The 22,698-nt window shown below is 39.8% G+C and overlaps 1 protein-coding gene across 1 annotated transcript in view; it reads left to right on the top strand.

The window, feature by feature from the left end:
• The window catches only part of FGD6 (FYVE, RhoGEF and PH domain containing 6), a 100,854-nt gene that overhangs the window by 12,923 nt on the left and 65,233 nt on the right, over nucleotides 1–22,698 (top strand). The window contains exon 2 of the mRNA XM_054028278.1: nucleotides 375–2,841. Within this exon, the coding sequence (XP_053884253.1) occupies nucleotides 375–2,841 (2,467 nt within the window). The remainder of the gene's footprint in view (nucleotides 1–374; nucleotides 2,842–22,698) is intronic.

Below are 22,698 nucleotides of genomic sequence, written 5' to 3'. Positions count from 1 at the left end.
TATGATGCTCCACATAAACTGCAAAACTAGGCTAGTAGACTTCAGTTCTCATCATCCTTCAGTGTTTTGGCAAGCAATACCTTCTTTTTAAGTACTTTCTGAACATTTTTTGATAAACATTTCTAACAGGCTTTAGGTTTTGAAAAACCCTTGTTTTAGAAAACCTAAGTTCCCCCCTCAAACTACCTGAGTGTAACTTTTTTATACTAGCATTTCTTCCTTTTAATAGAAAGGTGGGGGGTAAAGTGAAATAGTGTAAATAATTGAATAGTTTAAATGTTATAAAAAGTTGAATCTTTTAAAAAGTACTGTATTGCAAGATAAGTTGTTTTGTAGGTTCATAATGATTAAAATTTTTGTTTTTTCCTTTCTAGAAATAAAGAAGCCACCAGTGGCCCCAAAACCAAAATTTGTGGTAGGACACAAGGCATCACCTCCCCCTGTTGCACCTAAGCCAGATGTTGTGTTTGCTGGTGTTATACAAACAACAAAGAAAACTAAACCAGCAATAGCACCAAAACCAAAGGTTCTCAAGAGTTCATCTGTTCCTGAAGTTAGACCTCCATCATCTTTAAGAAAAAGCACCAAAAGCCTAGAAGAACACAAAGGAGATTCTTCTGAAACGCTAGACCACCTGAATTATAAAAATGGAGACTCCGCAGAAAGCACTGAGGATACTGCTTACATTATACCAATGTGTTCTTGCAATTTTGAATGCATCCATAAGCTTGGAAATGGGGAGAGCATATGTAAAACTCAAATAATTTTTGAACACTTTGAGAACTTGGAGAATATCAAGATAGGTGAACAAATCGCACCATCTATAAAAGGTAGGACAATACAGGAGAGTCATAGTGAAAAAGTGGCAAATAGAAATCGGGTAGTTTTAAAGGCCAGCCTTCTGGAAGGGACACTCAAAGATGGTCTAACACACAGTGTATTCCCTAATAGCAGCCCTCTGAGGCACAAGTGTCCAGATCAACTTGAAAGGGATGATAGTAATAGTTCTAACAATGAAGTTAAAATAGAGCTTACAGATCTTGTGCGGTTATCTGGTTCTGAGGAAGCTACAGGCAAGCCAGAAAATAACCACAATAAGAGAGATGCTGATGAAATTCACGTGTCTGAAACTTGTTCCAGTCTGACTGAAAGCAACCACAATTGCTATTGCTCATTGAACCAAGAAACCCTAGAAAATGTTAATGTAAATAGTGATAGTACATTTCCAGGTGGAGTATGTATGAAAGGAGATGATAAAACTCCACCTTCTTCTGGAGCATGTTCAGCACTCAGCTCAAAAGTATTTCCAGTTCCAAAACCGAGAAAGCCACGTGCTGCATGTCTAGTCCGTCAAGATGGTATAGATAGGTCCGGGGAAGGAACAAGAGAACCAATTAATTCAAAGAGCAATTCTGCTGGATCTTCTGAACACATCTTTAAAAAAATAGCAAAAATTAATGTTCTTGGTCAGAGTGTTTCATATAATGATCATCCAGAAAAAGTGCATCAGACTAATACGTTTGAGATTCCTCAAAATCTTGCTGAGAAAATACACGGGGTGAAGGAATCTACTGATACCGAAGAATTAGCCTCACAGAATATCTTGCCTCAGCTTGTACAAGAAGTTTCTCTCATGACAGAAAATGTTAAACATTCCTTGGATGAAGACCTTACTTTAACAAGTCCTGCAGATGAAATGACAGATGACGCTAGTATATTAGCTGCTGTGGACAAAAGGACTAGCTTTATACGAAGCTGTACTCAGTCCATGAGTTTGCCTAAGCAGCTCAAATTGACTTGCAATCAGCACTTGCTTGCCTCCAGTAGCCTTGACGTTTCTGCGCAGAAACCAGAATATAAAGAGATTCATGTAAAAGATGAAAGTTCACCAAGGATTGTTCCTAAAAAACCTCAAAGACACAGCTTGCCTGCTGCTGGACTGCTGAAAAAAGCTGCATCAGAGGAGCTTGTTGAAAAACGTTCTTATGTTTCCAGTGAAGATAAAAAATCAGAAAGTGTTCTTGAAAGAACTCGTTTAAGGCATATGTTGGCCAAAGAACAAGGTATGTCACCTTACTGTGACATGCCAAAACGTTCTTCAGAGAAACCTGTCTGGAAATTACCTCATCCTATCCTGCCATTTTCAGGCAATCCAGAATCATTAAAAACTGCTACCATTGCCACAAACTCAGACCTTTCAACTGCTGTGATCAAGCCTAGAGCTAAATCTCTATCTTCCGTGGATATGGACAGAACGGACAAACCTTCCAAAGACAGTCAGAAGAAAAATACTTTAAAGAAATTTCTCAACTTTAAGTTGTCTGTTTGCATAATGAAAAGTGACTTCCAGAAATTTTTTTCCAAGGGCAGCCAATCTATGGATGGTGCCATAGCTAGTCTTTCCACTGGGGAAGGGAATGGTATTGGTAACACCTGGAATGTAACATCCTTAGCAAGCGAAAGGAAAACTAAATCTGCCAAGGCACGTTCTGCAGAAATAGGTAGCCCAGCATCACAAAAGAAAAGACAGAGACATAGGAGTCAGCATGATATACCAAACAGTCAAAGATTAGAGGCTTTAGATGAACAAATATTCTCAGGGAAGCAGTTGTCACAAACACACTTGAATTCTCTTACAAGCGATTATCCACCAGAATATGAGAATGTGCGCCACTATGAAGAAATTCCAGAGTATGAAAACTTGCCTTTTATTCAGTCTTCTGATAAAAATCCATGTTTTGAATGGCAGAATCCCAGCAGTGTGGTGGAAGACCATGATACAAATGTATATGAGGTGGAAGAACCATACGACGCTACAAGCAGCCATTCAAGACATGGCAGGTAATGTAGGAGGAAAGTGTGTGTAAAATAGATCCAGCTCTGTGTGCTGGATACAGACAAATTTTTATTATTGTTTGAATGGTGAATTTAGGAAATATGCTTGTTTGTTTTGCCAACACATAATTAATCTAATACCCGTATATATTTTCACCCATATATGTTAATTTAGTAACAAGTTGTGCCCCGGAAGGATTTTTTCTTGGTGGAATAACTCTTAAATCTACTTGTAGAATTTAGTATCAAGGAAAAGGTGAATTTTTATCATTCCCAATGTCTAATCAGTCTTAAAGATAGATAAGCCAACTGCTTTGCTTTGGAGTTTAGAGTATTCTTAAACTGAAATTGATGGTAATAGCTAACTGTTGCTTGTATTCAATCTGGAAAAGCTCTTGTAAATAAAGACCGAGACACCGAATGAACTTGCTTAAATGCTCTTAGCTAAGCAGTCACACAGAGAGCTTTTCATTGAAGGGACAGTGCTTAAAGATATGCTTTGGTGACTTTTATTAATAAAGGTTGACTTTTGTAGAGTTTTAGGGTTTGGTAAATCCATGCTCGGATTTTGAATGGAATATGTAGCTATTTGTAGCTTAGTGCCCAGCAAGATACTTTTTGCAATGCCTTGCACTATAGTTTTGTAATATGACCTTGGTGGAAGGGGGTGCTTATTGAGATGAACTGCAGGGCTGGTGTATAGACCAAACTTTGTAAAGACAATCACAACTGCTCTTATTTTACATGTAGAGTACAAAGGCTTTGCTTTTTATTTATTTGTTTATTTATTTTTTTAATGTATCTCACCAGTGTGAGAACTTAGTGTTTTGCAATGAGATGCTTGCTGTAAAGGGGGAGAAAATATTTGAAATGGCATCCTTATAACATTTTTAGGACTTATAAACTTGTAGATGAAAAGGAATTCAATATACATCAAGTTACTTGCCTTTGTAGGAAGGTGGGAGTCTCTATTGTGGGAAGTAGTCTAGTTAAGCTTCATAATGTTGAATGTGACATCTTAGGCATTTACCCTCAACGTATTGGTCTTATGAACTGAGTACAGTATTATTTTTGTTGTTTACTGAAGTAAAGTGCTTGCTTCTGCCTTGGGATAGTTTTCTTTTAGATGTTAAATTAGAACCAGAGTTATGTGTTCTTGTATTTCATGGTCACTTAGTCTTTCTGTGGTATTCATGAAAACTTGGGAGGGATAGCTCAGTGGTTTAAGCATTGGATTGCTAAACCCAGGGTTGTGAATTCAATCCTTGAGGGGGCCATTTAGGGGTCTGGGGCAAAAAAATAAATACACTGGGGATTTGAGCAGCGGGTTGGACTAGATGACCTCCTGAGGTCCCTTCCAACCCTGATATTCTATGATTCTAAGACTTTGAAAAGGGGAGCAGAGTAACACATCCAACAGGCTGATACCCTGGATTACATAAAACTAGTATGTTGCATGTGCACTTGCCCCTTTGTATTAGACCACTTTCCCTAAAATTTCCATAGCCTGGCCTTTGAGATTTGTTAGTAGCAATTCTTTTTTTATAATTTAAAACTGCAGTGCAAAAGAAATTGTACTTTGAAACACAGCCTGTAAATTGAAAGGACTGTACCTCAAACATTACTACTAAAGCACAAATACAACCTAATCACAGGAACACAAGGCTTGATGTACCAGAATAGATCACGGGTCCATTTAGTCCTATGTGCTGTCAACAGTATCCAGTTTTAGGTGCTCTAGAGGAAGGCCTAAAATCTTCATAACAGTGGTGCCCAAGCTTTTCTTGTTGCACCCCCTTTACCAGTAATAGAATCTGTTCACACTCCTTCCCTCCCCTACCTCCCCCCCCCCATTACTGCACAATTGGCTCAGTAAAGGAGCTTGGACTGAAGGCAGAGCTGGGGATGAGGGAGGAGCTGGTGGTGGAGAGGGAATGAGGACAAAGCTGGGCTGGGGATGGAGTAGGGGGCAAAGTAAACCTGTGGCTGGAGCTGGGCTGGTGGCAGCGTGCGGCTGGGCTGAGGGTGGAGTTGGACTGGGTGGCGGTCCTTCCCTGCCCCCTGTGGGAGTTGGCCTTTGCCCCCCTCCCAAATGTTCCTCTGTGCCCCCCTAGGGGGGCATGACTCACATTTTGGGGACCACTGCTTTATAATATACCCAATGGTACTATATCATGTGAGAAATTTTTTCCTCATCCCATTATGCCCAAACAATGAGAATTAATAGCTCTTGCAATTTTATCCTAATTTCAGATGATCGATTACATTGAGGCACATTCTGCTCACTTGGTAACCTTCTAAGAGGAAATTAAAGATCCAGTGGCACTCTTGGAAGATAAGTGCTGTAGTTAGGCTATTTAAGAGGAGAGCTGCTTTCTTAGTAAAATATTCTGGAGTGGGATTTTCAAAGGGGTTGGTCTATCTTCACTCCCATTGAAGTTTATCATTGGCTTGAATGGGAGGGTTCATTACTCCCTTAGTGTCCCAAAAATGTGTGAGAACCACTGAATTCATATTGTCTACGCAGTTAACACATTACTGGTGTCAAACTCGTTCACTTCTCTGAAATGTTCTGTGGGATACCTTGAGAAAGGAAAGTAATGACTAGAACTAATAAATGAAGCTAACTTGACTTTGGATGTTCTGCCATGGGAACAATACCAAAAATTTAGTTCCAAGAGCAAGAGTCTTTAATATAGATTATTGGTTTTCAGACTAATAAATCAGGACAAAACATTTTAAATAGGGTAAAGAAGGTGAATGCATTAGCTTTTTGTTTTGTTGGGTTTTAGGGCATTTCATTTTTTTGTTTAATTAAAATATGAGGGAAGAATGGTGACTGGGAAGGGGAGGGATAGAAATTGCTTTTCTCAATGCATGCCAGGTTTTAAATTATCATAATTAGCAGGAGACAGCGTAAGCAAGGAATGAAGTAATTGTCTATTTTCTAGGAAGTGAGCGTTCAGGTTTGAAGCATTACTAAAACCTAGTGCTTTTTATGCGTCTCCAAAGTACCACTGCAACATTTCTTTTGACGCTACTATAGAAAGTGTGTAACTACAGCTCAGTTACTTCAAAGTAATAGCACGTATTTGTATTTCTCTTAGTGAAAGAAAAATATTTGATTTTTGTCATTCTCCTTTTTATAGTAACAAACTCTTACCAAAAAGAGGGCAAAAGTTTCACTGGAAACAAGTTGAAATTGAGTGGAAATTTGCCAACAGTCTAAACAAACTAAAGATGCAAAGGAAAATTAAATCTGACTTAAAGCATATGTGATATGACAAAAGGCAAAGAGACTTAAACTTTCCTGCATCTTTGGGGGCCCCCTTTTTTTTTTATTATTATTATTATTTATTTGCAGTTGCAAAGCTGCTATCTTGTACTTTCAGACTCCGTTACTCTGTTCCTCCAGCTTTTTGTGGATTAATATACTATGTTTCCTGAATATGTTGGCAATGTTTCCTCTGAGCTTTTGCAACCATACACGATTGCTAATTGATTTTGATTGAATGTAGAGCTCCCTGTAATTGTTAGCATAATTTCTGATTGCATTGCTCCTTGAAACACATTGTCTAGTAGGAGGATTTCTCTTTGAGAGAGACTTTCAGCACTCTATATGAGTACAACTACATACTTTCCTTTTTATTTTTTCCAATGACCTGATTTAGAATTATTGTTTGGAAAACCATAAAAATGCCGAAGTATAAATGAAAATAAAGTTAATAAACAGAACTGATTAGGAATTTTAAAACTCTGTTTTATTGATGGAATCCTGAGGTTAGGTTCCTTCTAGTGGAAACTTTACCAAAACATTGTATGCTAGATATTGCCTACTTGGAGTTTGAAATATGTCTTTGTAGTTAAACTCCATCTTTGGTATGTTCCTGTGTTCGCTATGGGCTTGATTCTGCAACCATTGTTTGTGCTGAGTGACCCGTTTGGACTACTCACATTAACAATAGGGACTACATAACATGAGTGAGGGTTGCAGGATTAGGCCCAGAGATAAATGTTAATTTGATGGTCAGCTCTCTTGAATAGGCCATCATCACAGGTGGAAAAGGCGGGCTTCCCTGAAAAGATGGCTGTGTAGGATAATGTCTCATAAGCAGATTTGCAGTGTCTGTGCTAAACCCTTATTAGGAGAAGTTTTAAATGTGGCTTTTTTGAACAGCTTTCCAATATTTTTAAGAAGTTTCAGATATCTGAGATTTCTTGTTTGCTGGGCTCTGAAAAGATGCTCTTGCTTCTCCTATTGTAAAACCAGAGAAAATGCTGTACAATAGAACCTCAAAGGTACAAACACCAGAGTTACGGACTTACCAGTAAACCGGACACCACCAGTAATCAGGCAGCCTCACAGACAAATAAATACATTAAAAAAACAACCCCCTCCCCCCTCCCACAGCAAATACTGTACTGCCTTGGGGAGTGCTCAGGGCAGGGGTGTGATATACCTATCTCATAGAAGTGGAAGAGACCCTGAAAGGTCAGCAAGTCCAGCCCCCCTGCCTTCACTAGCAGGACCAAGTACTGATTTTGCCCCAGATCCTTAAGTGGCTCCTTCAAGGATTGAATTTACAACCCTGGGTTTACCACTGAGCTATCCCTCTGTCCTTCGGGAGCACCAGGGCTCAGCTGGGGGTGGGAGCGCTACAACTTGGGGTTTCAGCCCTGTGGCTCTACTCCGGGTTTTAGCCTCGCGGGGGGCATCTCTGTTCCTCAAAGGGGCCATCCGTGGCCCAACCCAGTACATGCATACTGCCTTGGGAGCCACCGCGTCAGGGCCAGGTGACAGGCCGCCACTCCTCCCCCCTGCCAGCGGTAACCGGACTTTGTGTCCGGTCAATATATCTGACCGGACACTACCAAGTTTCTTTTTTGACTGGACTCGCCGGTCAAAAATCAGACACCTGGCAACCCTAGGCGGGTGCCGGGGCTCAAGTCTTCACTCCTGGTTTCAGTCCTGCCTGGGGGGGTGAGGGGTGTGTGTCAGGGCTCAAGGCTTTAGCTATGAGAGGCGCTCTGGTTTCAGCCCCAGCATGTCCCACCTGTAGCTAAAGCTCCGAGCCCTGGTGTTCCCGCCCCCGCCCCCCCAATGAAGCTGGGAACAGAGCCGTGTGGAGCTCCAAGCCCCGGCACTCCTCACGGGGCTGAAGCCGAGGACTGAGCTATGGGGATGAAGCCTCGAGCCCCAGCACTCCCCCGAGGTCTAAAACCCTGAGCTCCAGTGCTCCCGCGAGTTAGAAGCCCTGACTCCTGCCCCCCCTCACCCGGACCTCTATTTCTCCCCCCAACACACACCCTGTGGCTGTAGCCCCAAACCCTCCCCTCCCCTCCCCCGTGGCTGAAGTCCCGTAACCTCTTGTTCAGAGTTATGGAACATTTCAGTGTTATGGACACCCTCCATTCCTGAGGTGTCCATAACTGAGGCTGTACTGTATAACATAACCAAGGGCCAGATGTGTGGATTTCACCTGCTCCTGTGTGTGTTTTTTTTTTTTAAGTCACTGTTTTGTGATATGTTCTTCTGGAGAATGAGTGTGATAGGGAAAATAGAGAGGGTCCCGGTCTTCATTTTCCCCCTTTCTTCCTTACCCACCCTTGATATAAGCCTGATTTTGCCACTCTTCCGTGTTGAACAGTACCATGCTCCACAAGTAATCCCATGAAAACCAGTGGGACTATTTGCTGAATAGGGAATTAGCCAACATAATTAAGGATAGCAGAATGACCTTTATTTCCCATCCTCAAGTCTCCTCCATCCCCATTCCCTCAACGTTTTGGAACTGCTATCTTTTTGCTTTTGCAGCTTATGAATGCCACTTCTTTGACTTTACTAGTCACCCCTCTGACTAGTTAAAGTGCTTATCAATTCTCTACCTTTCTATATGCTGAATACAAAGACTTCTCAGCACACCCAGCTCTGGTGAGCTAGGAACTTGGGTCGTAGAATGGAAACTGTAGCCAGTGCCACTCTGTGCAACCATGCAAAAGGTCTGTGCCACCATACTGACCCAGTTTGATAGTTTATGAACAATAATGTGTTAAATTTTGTAATGAAATATATATAATTAGCTATTTGTAAAATTAGAGACCAACATTAAGATCAATGCGAGACTCGCACTACAAATGCTGTTAACATTCAGCAGTGTTAGTCTCTGGGCCAAAGCATTAGGAAGCAGGAACTGGGCTTGTACGGAATGCTGGGATTGTGTTGCTCTGCTGAAGGTGCCCCCTTTGGGGACAGATTCAGTCAAGATGCTTGGATCTAGTTACTCTTCTATGTCACATGAATTTGTGCTCTGTCTGAATAGTTATTTTAAAACACTTTGTGGGATGTAGCATCTGAAAGACATTTTAAGCAGACAACCATTTGTTTGGGAAAATCATGAGTTTCTCTTTTGGAGGACTCTTGATGCAAATCCTTGTCACTTTGCTTTACTTTCCCTACACATTTGTTTTCCATAATGTAAAGGGACACTGTCAAGTAGTTTAGGTCCATAATTTAACTCACTGTATGATTTGGTATGAAGTGGCCCCATCGTTTAAAATATTTAAAATCATCACTCTTCCACACTTAAAAAAAGACAAAGGAATCCTCCTTTACTCCCACCCCCAACAATCTAGTCTTTATGTATAAACCTTTTAATTAGAACTGTTTGGAAAATATTTAACTAAATGAAATTCCATCAAAATATGCATTAAACATTTCACAAAAACATATCTGTTTATATAAAGCTTTCCTCTGGAAGGTTTTTGAGGTCCTGGGTTCTCTGGTCCTTTCTGATGACACACTCTCTCTCTCTCTCTCTCTCTCTCTCTCTCTCTCTCTCTCTCTCTCTCTCTCTCTCTCAGGTTTTTCAATCTGAGGGCAGGTCTACACTACCACTTAAGTGGGTCTACCTGACGTCGCTCGGGGTGTGAAAAAGACACCCTCTGAGTGACGAAAATTACAGCAACCTAAGCGCTGTTCACACTGGCGCAATGTCAGCAGGAGATGCTCTCCCGTTGACATAGTTTCAGCCTCTCACGGAGGTGGAGTAATTATGCCGATGGGAGAGCGCTCTCCCGTCGGCATAGCGCGTCTTCACCAGATGTGCTACAGCGGAGCAGCTGAGCTGTTGTAGTGCTTCTAGTATAAACCTGCCCTGAGAACTGCCATTTTGACACAGAGCCTGTTCCTGGAAAGTAATGGAAAGGGTTTGCTTTTGTTCCGGTGTGGAATGAAAACAAATTTCAAAACCTCAAAAGCAGTGGTAAAACAAAATTGTCATCCTCCAGGCCGCTCTACTTTTATTATTTTTGTCATACTGCTGTTAAGAACTGTGGTGACATCATTGCTGATCCTAATGAGTGCAACAGTTGGGAAAGAGAGGGTGATTTATGCTCAACAAGAAACAAGTACAGTCATGTTTGACAAAATAGGTAAGGAAGTAAAAGTTTTTCAGTTTCTCAAATTGTATTGCAAACAACAAAATTCTTGATTAATATCCTTTTAATATATACTGGTATAGTATATTTGTGTGTACACTCACACACATATATTTATATATATATATGTGTGTGTGTGTACATATATATTTTTATATATATATAAAAAGTGTGTGTGTGTGAGACACAGATCTGGCTAGTCCAATATGTATTGCAAGAGTCAAGAGATATGTATTGGGTATCAAATATCAGTTAGTGCTCACTGCTTCTGGAAGTCTCCTGCCACTCCTAGAGTGCTTTCTGTGTGCTCCTTTACATCTTGGCCTTGTGTACACTAAAGAAATTGGCCATACTAACCACAGCTTGGATCCCCTAGGTTGCATGTGACAAATCCCGTGTCTACACTCATAATAGCTACTACAGTGCATAGGTATTCCCTCCACCATTTGGATTGCTCTTGTTCTAAGTAATGCTAACTGTGGTGCCATACAACAATGTCACTTTCTACCTATAGACTGCTTTTGTAGACAGGAAGAGTTTAGCAACTGTGCCATCTAGTTGGTCTTCCCAGTGCTACAAGAATATTCCTGTCTGGCTTCCCATGACATTTTGTCATCTCAGAGCATTGGCTCTGACCTGTCAGGCTGGATGCATGCTGGCCCAAGAGCAGCCTTCCGTGGCAGTGGCTCCACTCAACTCCCAACCTTTACCTCCTGCAATTAAGGTCACACTTCAGAGCACCTGGGTAGGACTTTACTGTCTTCAGTATAAAGCAAAACAGAACTTTAATAAAATCGAACTTTTAACTTTTTTTTCACCCCCAGGAGATTCTCTTGAAAACTCCAAACAGACTCAGTGACAAGTTAGTAGACACACATACCCCACACTGTCACAGTTTGCACATAATTTCACCTGCTACCTCAGCAGCATCTACTGCACTCCACATGCTGGAAAAGAATGAGCAGTGTACACAACAAGGTGGTTGTAACATGCTGCATTGCAAAACTAATTATCTTTCAGAAAAATCTGATGTTCTGTCACTGTATCACATGGAGTAATCTTGTGTATTATGATATTCTTGCTTGCCTACTGCACACTCTTATTGTATTTGATTCACTTCTTTAGGAAGCTGGACAGAGCAGGGAAAATAGGCAGAATCTCAGTTCTCTGCAGTATAACCAGAACCACTCTGAATTTTTTTATTCTTTATACAATAATCAAAATATATTTTGAAAGGCTGTCATACTAATTATTATCAGATTTTTTAGTTGTAGTGCATAAAGGCTCCAGTGCTTTACAAATACAGATAGACACCACCCTTCCCTCAGAGGGTTTACAACACACTATCTAGCAATCTGCATGCCCGTAGATCAGGGGTCGGCAACCTTTCAGAAGTGGTGTGCCGAGTCTTCATTTATTTACTCTAATTTAAGGTTTTGCATGCCAGTAATACATTTTAACATTTTTAGAAGGTCTCTTTCTATAAGTCTATAATATATAACTAAATTATTGTTGTATGTAAAGTAAATAAGGTTTTTCAAATGTTTAAGCAACTTCATTTAAAATTAAATTAAAATGCAGAGCCGCCCAGACTGGTGGCCGTGAGCCGGGCAGTGTGAGTGCCACTGAAAATCAGCTTGTGTGCCGAAGGCGGCATGCGTGCCAGAGGTTGCCTACCCCTGCCCTAGATCAATGATTCTCATCCTTCTCTGTACTGGAATTCCATCCCCATATTAGCATTATGGGAAGGGCAGCGTGGTTGTGACCTCCAAGTTAAGAATCTCAGTTTGGCCTTTCTAGTAGTTGATCCTTAAATCCAGATCAGATTTCAACACTGTAAACTTCTTTAAAGCCAACAGGATATAACCAAGAGGCTTGTTAAACATTTTTTTGACCCCCTTTAAAATGAATAATCTGCTGGTGGAAAATTCTGCGAATTCTAATGGGCAGATAATTTTAAAAGGTCTGATTTTTGGTGACTATGACAAAATCACTGCATCATCTGTTAACTTAAAATTCTTCCCACAGTGACAAACAAGGAAGTAAATGAAAAGGCATTCCATTTAGCCCTGTTAGTATTTTCTCTATTTAAGTATAAGACAGCCTCTTGGACTCCCTGTTAGACCTTCATAATAGAATTTCAAATTCTGGAAATTTGATCTCTTGAAGGGTAACATATGCAGTCTCTCCCTCTTTTGTTTTAAACCCTATCCCCTTGCTTTTCACTTTTTCTTCATTTGAGCATTCTTTCTACATACACACATACATCTTGTCATGTTAAGGGAAGGACCAGGTAGGGTTCCTTATTGTGAAAGTATGTTTTCTTTCTTCACCATGACTCTTCCTGTTTCAGACCCACCAACTAGGTGTACTTAGTAAATCACATGTCTTCCAACTTAATGCAGAGAGTACCATAACATAAATATGGAGCGGAAAATTGGATATGAAATGAGAACTGATGATGAAAGACTCATTTATGTGGCTTGACAACAGCCATTTCCTGAAGGTTATTTTCAGCATTGGCTCAGGAAATGAATTACTAAAACTCTTTGATACTATGTTTCTTAAGGTGAAATTTTTACCATAATAAGACCTAATCTAATTGTTTGTATTATGAATGTGAAATAAAAACACATTTGAGTTGGATTTTGACATAAAAATACATTTTTGAAATGTTAGGAAAGAGGCCAAAATTTTGACTTAAAATGTAATTTTATTCATATTTTAATTCATTAAATTTTAGTCTCACTGCATGCAAAAATTACCAATTATTTCAGTTGTACTTGATTATGCACATCTAACTACAGTATTACAATATTGTACATAGTTGTACTTTAAAATAAACATAACAAATACAATGCAGCAAGGCACACATTTCCCTTATCGGTTTGAATTCTGATATTCATTTTTTACGAACCCCTGATTTGTTCATGAAAGTTTTAGCTTTTTCCTTAAAGTGGGGGCTAACCTCTGTGTGTGTGAAAATCACTTTTATTGCAAAATGGAATAAAAGCTTCCAAAATCTTTATGGGGCAATGAAAGGAATTTTACCCAAACTAATACCTTGATAGCAATCCAATCTGATCCATGTGGGCAGACCACTCCAAGTGTGTAGAGCCCCTCTGCCTTCTGTGGCTTCCTTGTGGGAACCCTTATGCTGATCAGAATGGTATCAGAGCCTAAAACTGTCAAAAGCTTAGAGAAAGCATCTACATTTTTTCCCCCTTCAATGTGTCTGATGTGTGTAAAAAGCAGGGGAGAGGAGAGCATGAGTAGGTCCAACATTATAAGAAATAACTGAGTTGTTTTTACCGGTCCATGTGTTCGGTTTGAGCCAAAGTGTGTTTCATCAAGTATCTTTGTGTGCCACTCAGGAAGCTGTGTCAGCTGACGCTTGTACAAACATCACTGCTTTTAAGAGTTAAGTCACTCCATATTTGTCTTCAATTTAATTAACTATTCTTTTTAGTACTGTTGTTTAGCTATTTCTTTTGTTGGCTATTGTCCGAAATGTAAAAGTTCAGAAAGAGCCCCAGATTTAAAGTTACTTCTAAACTGTGTCATGTTTCTTGAAGGGAGATGATATATAAAAATAGTGATCCATAAATACAGAACAGTTTTTGTGGTTCCGTTTTTTGAGACTTGTGTTAATTCTTATTTCAGAGGATGGGGAGGTAAGCACCATGATGCCACTGATGCAGTAAAGTAGCTTTTATTTTTTAAGTATATATTGTTAGGAGCTTGTGTTCTCATTTTGTATGGTTCCCTTCCCCCTCTGAAGATGTTGTGCTTGAGATTTCAGCACACTGTTACACCCTTCTAAAATTCTACCTACAGTGAGTAACTTGTTTGTTTGTTTTTTGTTTTGTATCTGGCTGGCAAGTAAAATACTTTTTTTTCCTTGGTGTCAGTTATCATAAAGGACAGGCAAATATATTTTTTGTATTGGGCTGGTAAATTTTCATGACAGTTCAGAAAAGCTGATGTATTAGGGTATGTCTAAACTGCAACTAGGAGCATGCCTCCTTGCCTGGGTAGACAAGACTGATGCTAGCTCTGCACAAGCTAGTGCACTAAAAATTAGTGGTGTGGCTGGTGGCGCAGGCTAGCCACCTGAGCTTGGACACAAGCCGCTGCCCATGCTGCAATGACCATACAGCAATTTTTAGCACACTAGCTCCAGCAGAGCTGGCTTGAGTCTGTCTGTCTGGGCTGTGAAGCACATTGCTAGCTGCAATGTAGACATACCCTTAGGTGGTAAAATCATGGTTGTAAGTTAGCTGTGTGTGTTAGAGGTCTTATTTTTTGCTCTTGTGTTTGTAGTAGTCTTTTTTTTTTCTCCTCTAAGATCTTTTTTAGGGGTGTGTGACCTCTGACATAAGAAATATTGATATGCAATGAGTTTCTATCTGTGCAAAACTAGAATGAATCTTCATACACATGTTATTAGCAAGGAAGGCAAAAATACCATATCTCAATACTTCTCACAGGGACCTCTCTGCATTTAACACTAAACGGGGTCCCTGTTGGCCACAGTCACCTATGGTAGCAGGAAAGCCCCGCTTGCTTCAAGAGAAGAGGTAGTGGGCTCCCTAGCAGATAGCTTCATGTGGATGGCCCCAAAGCAGTGGTGGTATTTATTATTATTATTTATTAATTCTAATAGGGGACAGCCACACTGCAAGGAGAAGTGTGCCTGGAGATGGCCTTTAGCTGGCCCTAGTGAGGGGAAGATATGGGTATGGAGGATCTACGCTGTGTGCAGGTCTCGAGGCAATGATATAGGTCACTCTCTATTTTGTCATTGCATATTGAATTTTCTGATAATCATGCTTGATGTTGCTTCAGCCATATCATGTCAGATATGCCCATTATAACATGCCTAATGTATTTTGGCATGCTTCATAACAATGACTCCTGTGGAGTTGTTTCAGTATACCATGGCTGCGGACACTGCTTTTCATGGTTTGTGCCATGGTGCTGTGAGGCTGAATTGGAACACCTTAGGACACATAGTTCGGCTTAGATTTACATATTGTCAGCATTCTCTTGCTGTACGTAAGTTTAATGACTTGATTCAGAAAGGATGTTAGTTGAAAATATGGTTATTGTGTGTAGCTCATGGAACATCCGAGACATGCATGCATATTTATGTTGAATGCTTCAAGAGATGCATAGAGGAATCCTCAATCAGGGCTCTAACAGAACAATGAAAAATGCTTCTGCAACTACAGGAGGATGACAGCCTGCTATGAGAGTTGTCATTATGTACTTCTGGAAGCAGTAGTTTGCATCTGATATCTGAGTTAAATAGCAGGGATAAAAAATAGCGTTAGTTTGGTTTTAGTTTTCCCTTTTTAAAAGATTTTTCTTTGTTAGCAGTTTTTAAAGGCAATGCAAGTACATATATATGTGAGGTATGATGATTTAAAAAGTGGCATAGTAAAAGTTTTATACAAATACATAACCACCAAATACTCATCAATCCAGAAGAGATCTTAAAAAGAGAGAGAGAGGGAAAAAAATGCCACAAAACATTTCTTTGGAGTGGGAAGTCAACCCCCTCCAAATCCTCTCTGAAGGAAGAGGACATGGGGTATCCCTGATCTGAGGTCAAAAATAAAGTCTGCTAGTTAAAAAGACAAGATTATGTTCTAGTTTCTCTACTGTGTTTCAATTCTCAGTTTTCTAAAAGGGTAATTATCAAAACTGCCATGGTTTTTATAGAAACTTCCAAATTAATCTCCAAAATCAAATTGCTTAGGTGCGTGATTTCTCCCCTCCCACCCCATTCTAGTGATGCTGCTTGAAGGATCTCTGAGGCCCTGTCTACACTGCCACTTTACAGCGCTGCAACTTTCTCACTCAGGGGTGTGAAAAAACACCCCCCTGAGCACTGCAAGTTTCAGCGCTGTAAAGTGGCAGTGTAGACCGTGCACCAGTGCTGAGAGCTACTCCCCTCCTTGAGGTGGGTTTTTTGTTTTATTTTATTTTATTTTTTTGCTGGTGCCGCAACTACACAGCCACATTAAAGCACTGCCAGTGAAGACATACCCTAAATGTTCATGCAGTGTACCCGTGCACTCCTTAATCCTTTCTGTGACATTCTTTAACAGATGAGGAAAGACTGGACCCACAACAGTAAAGATAGTTTGAATCCTCACAGCTGCCTTGATCTATTTCTTCTTTTAAAAAAAAATCTGCAGAGGTCTCTCTGTCCTTCAGCGCTCTTGAGTATCTACAAAGGCAGAGCTCACAACCACTTATTAATGAAACTCACAATTGTAAACTTAGTGGCAAAATAAAGGGAAAATCAAAATTAACTGATTGATTGCCTTGTGCCTTGCCATAATGTCAAGCCAACAAAACGATCTCACCTATTGCCCTTTGTGTTGGGGCAAGTCCCACTGATACAAAGGGCTTACCCTATGGACTTATCTTCGCTGCACTATTAATTCATTGTTTACTGCTTGTTATAGTTTGAGTTTTGCCCCTAATCTTGTCCTTTCCCACACACGCAAATCTCTAGCTTAAGTTAAGTGGTGCCTTAAACTCTAGCTAGCTGGCCCACCCAGGTGTAGGTGGAAGTTTGAGTGCAGCAGATGTAGTCCTGTAGTTGGTTTAGATAAGTTTTAATTAGGGCTGGTAATCGCGATTAATCGTTCTGTTAAACAATAGAATACTATTTATTTAAATATTTTGAATGTTTTCTACATTTTCAAATATATTGATTTCAATTACAACACAGACTACAAAGTGTACAGTGCTCACTTAATATTTATTTTTATTACAAATATTTGCACTGCAAAAAACAAAAGAAATATTTTTCCAATTCACCTAATACAAGTACTGTAGTGCAATCTCTTTATCATGAGTTAAACTTACAAATGTACAATTATGTACAAAAAATAACTGCACTCTAAAACAACACAATGTAAAACTTTAGCACCTACGAGTCTACTCAGTCCTACTTCTTGTTCAGCCAATCCCTCAGACAAACAAGTTTTCATTCGCAGGCGATAATGCTGCCCACTTCTTGTTTACAATGTCACCTGAAAGTGAGAACAGGCGTTTGCATGGCGCTGTTGTAGCTGGCGTCACAAGATATTTACGTGCCAGATGTGCTAAAGATACATATGTCCCTTCATACTTCAACCACCATTCCAGAGGACATGCATCCATGCTAATGACAGGTTTTGCTCAATAACAATCCAAAGAGGTGTGGACCAACGCATGTTCATTTTAATCACATTTGAGTCAGAGGCTGATTTTCTTTTTTGCTGGTTCGGGTTCTGTATTTCCTCATCTGAGTGTTGCTCTTTTAAGACTTCTGAAAGCATGCTCCACACCTCGTCCCTCTCAAAATTTTGGAAGGCACTTCAGATTTTTAAACCTTGGGTGCAGTGCTGTAGCTATCTTTAGAAATCTCACATGGTACCTCTGCGTTTTGTCAAATCTGCAGTGAAGGTATTCTTAAAACGAACAACATGTGCTGGGTCATCATCTGAGACTGCTATAATATGAAATATAGGGCAGAATGCAGGTAAAATGGAGCAGGAGACATACAATTGTCCCCCAAGGAGTTCAGGAACAAATTTAAGTAATGCATTATTTTTTTAACACGCGTCATCAGCATGGAAGCATGTCCTCTGCAATGGTGGCCAAAGCATGAAGGGATATATGAATGTTTAGCACTCTGGTCAAGTATAGGTAGTGCCTTGGTCTATCCAAGGCTGTGATCAAGTGTCTTGATGTTTTTGGTCTTTTGGCCTCGAGATGAAAACCTTGTCTTTGTTTCTGGGACCTTGAAGTGAAAAAATTCTCTACGTTATATCTAGCATGTAAACACCTTGTAATGCCGGCTACAAAAGTGCCATGCGAACACTGTTCTAACTTTCAGGTGATGTAAATAAGAAGCAGGCAGCATTATCTCCTGTAAATGTAAACAAATGTGTTTGTCTGAGCGATTGGCTGAACAAGAAGTAGGACTGAGTGAATTTGTAGGCTCTAATGTTTTACATTGTGTTGTTTTGGAGTGCAGTTATGTAACAAAAAATAAATCTATATTTGTAAATTGCACTTTCATAATAAAGAGATGATAGTACTCTACAGTACTTGTATGAGGTGAATTCAAAAATACTATTTCTTTTGTTTATCATTTTTACAGTGCAGATATTTGTAATAAAAAATAAAGTGAGCAATGTACACTTTGTATTCTGTGTTGTAATTGAAATCAATATATTTGAAAATGTAGAAAAACATCCAAAAATATGTAATACATTTCAATTGGCATTCTATGGTTTAATAGTGTGATTAAAACTGCAATTAATCGCAATTCAATTTTTTTAAACATGATTAATTTTTGAGTTAATCATGTGAGTTAACTGTGATTAATCGGCAACCCTAGTTTTAATAAAAGTTTTACTTATTTATAATTATACACAAAAACTACATTAAAGAATTTCTGGATTTAGTACTGTAGCCCATGGTTAGAATATGCTCCGCTGTTCTGTAGGGATGGTGCATGCTCAGTCCAATCACATGTAAGAGCTGTGAGAGAATGGAGAATGCTCAGAGAGGGCAGAATTTTCAGGGATTTCAGCTGTTAAACTCTAGCAAGTCTTTGGGACCCATATGATCTACAGATATTATTATTTAATAAACTGTTAAAATAAAGAGACATGATGGAGTTGATATATATACTTCACAGGGAGAAAACTTATGTGAAAAATAGTTGCCGTTATAACCATAACATTTTCAGATACATTGTTTATGGTCGTGTTTAAAGTTTAGCAGCCCATAAGAGATTCATACTGACAAGCAGTTTTTGTTTCTTGCCAGAGTTGCTTTGTCATAATTTACAAAGATATACCACAGTATCTCTTACCTTCCATTTTTTTTCATGTGACACAAATAGTGTTTTATTGGTTGTTTTATTGGTTATCTTACTCAGCAAGTAATAAAAAAATCTAGTATTCCCATTTAAATAACCATTAAAATGCTACATTATCAGACAAATGAACATTCTTAAGATTATGTAAATAACAAAAAGTTTAACCACATCTATCTATAGACAGCTGGATCACATGATATGGCAGGATATTCTTACTCAAAGGACAGCGTGATGAGTTAGCAGTGAGGTGTTTCACATGACTGATAATGCAGAAGTTTCTCGTACCAAAAAGCTTATTAATGTTGGGGCCATGGGCAAAGAATATCTGATAAAGAGGAAACTAGATCAGGATGGATATTTTGGGAGAGAGTAGGATTACAGAAGTTTGTGTGCTTAACACAGAACAACTACTCCATGAAGAAAGCTTTGACATAAAATTGGGTTATTAGCGGGAATTAAAACGTGGTGGCAGAGTTTTAAAAAGAGGATAAGAGGGTAGAAAAAGAGAAGAAAACTATGGCACATGGGCAGAGAAGCTAAAATGGCCACGAGGGAAAGATTGAGGCATACGATACAAGGGAGAGAAGAATTTTCTAAACGAAGATGCACTCAAATTTCGTTAAAAAGCTTATATGTATAGGACTGTCTTTAAGATGTGATTAAAGTACCAAATCCATTAAATCCAAATATTGAAATCTTCAGATCTCTCTTTTTTGGGGGCGGGGAGCTGATCAAAAGCCCATGGAAGTATTTTCATTCTGAATGGGCTTGCCATTGGGTCCATGAACACTTGAGATATTTGTGTCTACAAAAGTTGCTAAATGGGCATTGATTTTCTTTATTAATCTGTAGAGAAGTGTCACCCCCAGGTTAAACTACTGAGGTAAAAGAATATGAGGGGTTATGTGTTGCGCAGTGACCCACGGAGCTGGGGAAATGGGAGTAGCACGATGAATGGACTGTAAAGATGAACAGGAATTACTCTGAGATAGTATGGCAGCTGGGATGGTTAGCTCTTTTTTGTTTAAAAATAAAATGGCCGTAAGAAATATTCCTGGAGCACTCTGCTGGATCTGGATGGTCTCAAAGAGACCTTTAGAACTATAACAGATATTCTTGACTTTCCTATAAACTCAAGAAGCTGAGATGCATCTACAGTCTGAAGTATGTTCCAAAATACGACGGATGACAAAAAGGATGTGTTTCTAATATGGTTATTTATACTATTGTACAATTTAAACTGCCTTTTGTTTTATATTTGGTATAAATCTTGTTATAAATTTTATGTCCATTCTTTTTCTCATTCATGAAGGATCCAGACAAACCTTTGTCCAAGGGGGAAATTTAACACAAGTGTACCACGAGGTTGAATTTGGTAACTTTTTCAAAATGGAAAGGACTGACCCCTTCAAAGTGTCCAGTGGTGACTTGGGCAGCCCTGGGATCATAGAATTTCAGAAACCTATGTTTAAAAGATCTCAGTCTCCTTTGCTATAAAATGTAATTTATCTTGCAGCGTTATTTTTCTCTACCTTTGACAAAAGCTGATCAGTTCAAATTCTTGACTTTATGTAAAGTGTAAATTATATATCATATACTGTAGCTTGGATATTGAGGACTTTGGATAAGTTACAGTAAAAACATAAGGACTGAAATTTTCAGAGCTACCTAGAGGGATTTCAAGCCTCCAGATTCCCTGTGCATTTTTGAAAATCTCATCCAGGAAGTAGAGCAAAATATTTTTAGTACAGATTTGCCAGTTTGACAGAATTATACCATGTGCAGGGCATCTGGCATTACCGGTAGAAATATGGGGGCGGGGGGGTTAGACCGCAATCTTTTGACAATAGTGTGTTACCTCCTTTTTGGTGGCATAGAATGAAACAATTTCTTATCTGTTTTCAAGAGCTATAGATATGCTCTGTTGCAGTTTCAGGGTAACTGCACCTTTAATCCCCTCTGTAGTCTGTTTCAGGAATGCCCACTCAGGCCTCTAGCCCTCACCTTTCTCTGGGCAGGGATCTACATCCCTCTCCCTTCTCTTTAGACTTAAGCTATAACACCTCTGAAATGCATGTTGCTTCTCTTGGCAGGTCTGACTAATGACCAGCCCCTGCTCTTTTGTTTCTCTCTAAGAGCGATTACCAGTGAATGACTGCAGTCATGAGTAACATAGCCACACTCTTCTTTCATTTACTTGAGGACAAAAGCATCCAGAGAAAACATATAAAACAATAAAAGGATATAAGCACTTTACCAACAGCTCCGTATCAGTCCTATGGAGACCCTGGCAGGTTCAAGGTCTTCCAACTCTTCAGCAAGGTTGGGTATCGTCTACACACAAGTCATCTGTTGTTGGTTTTTTTTTTTTTTTTGCATCAAAATGAAGGCGCCTCTGCCAGGTTAAACTCAGCCTTCTATACCAAAAGCCCTTTCTTTGTCTCCTTGGGCCTCTGATATCTGAACTTGTATATGCAAACCATCCCAGGGGCAGCACTTCTCTAAAGCTGTTTACAGTCCCCAGAACTGCAATGATCTCCCCCCACACCACTGTTTTAAGTTCCTGGAGATGCTATGGTAACCCTCCCCCAGGGAGTTACTCTAGTCCACAACGATAACATGGAACATCGATAATGTTAATAAATAGTCCCCAAAGACACTGTTTGGGATGGAACGAGAGACAAGGTTTTAAGAAGCATGAACAATAGAAATGTCATTTGACTTAACTGCACACATGGTTTTTATTTCAGATGTGTATAAAATTTTGTTGTCCTAGACTCTGCTGTGTGAAAGCCTAACTCTGCAAAGTTCTGAGCACCAATGTGATCTTATCCAACCCTCTGGACCAAGTATCGATGGCCAGACAACCCCCCCTCCCCCGAGCTCTTTAGCATGGTGGACTCAAAACCTGTGGGCTTCGAGCCCTGCCCATCCTTTGATGGACTAATCCATTTAAAAGATGGGCACAGTAAGTACTAGCTGCATCTAGGAGAGTCACACATACCTAGCAGATGCTTGCTTTGCTTCACATTTTCTGGGCAGATGTAAGTATTTAAGTAAGTATTTACCCCAACCCAGGTTCCTTGGTCATGTCAGCAGTACAGGAGAAATTGAAGTGTCCTTGGGGGTACTCTTGGACTAATGGCCCAAAACAACTCGACCTCTTTGGAAGAGAGTCATATTCTTCCACATGTGGCTAACTGCCAGGCCTTACTGGCCAAGTATGAGTTCCTAATCTGAGACCAAGTGACACCCTTCCTCACAAAGTTTCTGCTAGACAGCAGAGCGGAGCTAAAAGATAATTAAGGAAGGTCAGCTGGTGGCCAGGTTGGCACTACACATTGTGATGTATGCCTCCAACACCATTGCAAAGTCTCTGGCCACCATGGTGATGAAACACAGAGCGTGATGGCTCCAAGCATTGGGTATCCCAAGAGAGGTACAGGCCACTATTGAAGACTTGCACTTCAGGGGCAAGGAGCTATTTAGCAGGCAGACAAACAGCACTCTGCACTCACTGAAAGACTCAAAGG

This window comes from Malaclemys terrapin, chromosome 1, assembly GCF_027887155.1.
Source record: "Malaclemys terrapin pileata isolate rMalTer1 chromosome 1, rMalTer1.hap1, whole genome shotgun sequence".
Classification (NCBI taxonomy): domain Eukaryota; kingdom Metazoa; phylum Chordata; order Testudines; family Emydidae; genus Malaclemys; species Malaclemys terrapin.
The sequence above is the reverse complement of the archived record's forward strand: the minus strand, read 5'-3'. Positions and strand labels throughout refer to the sequence as shown.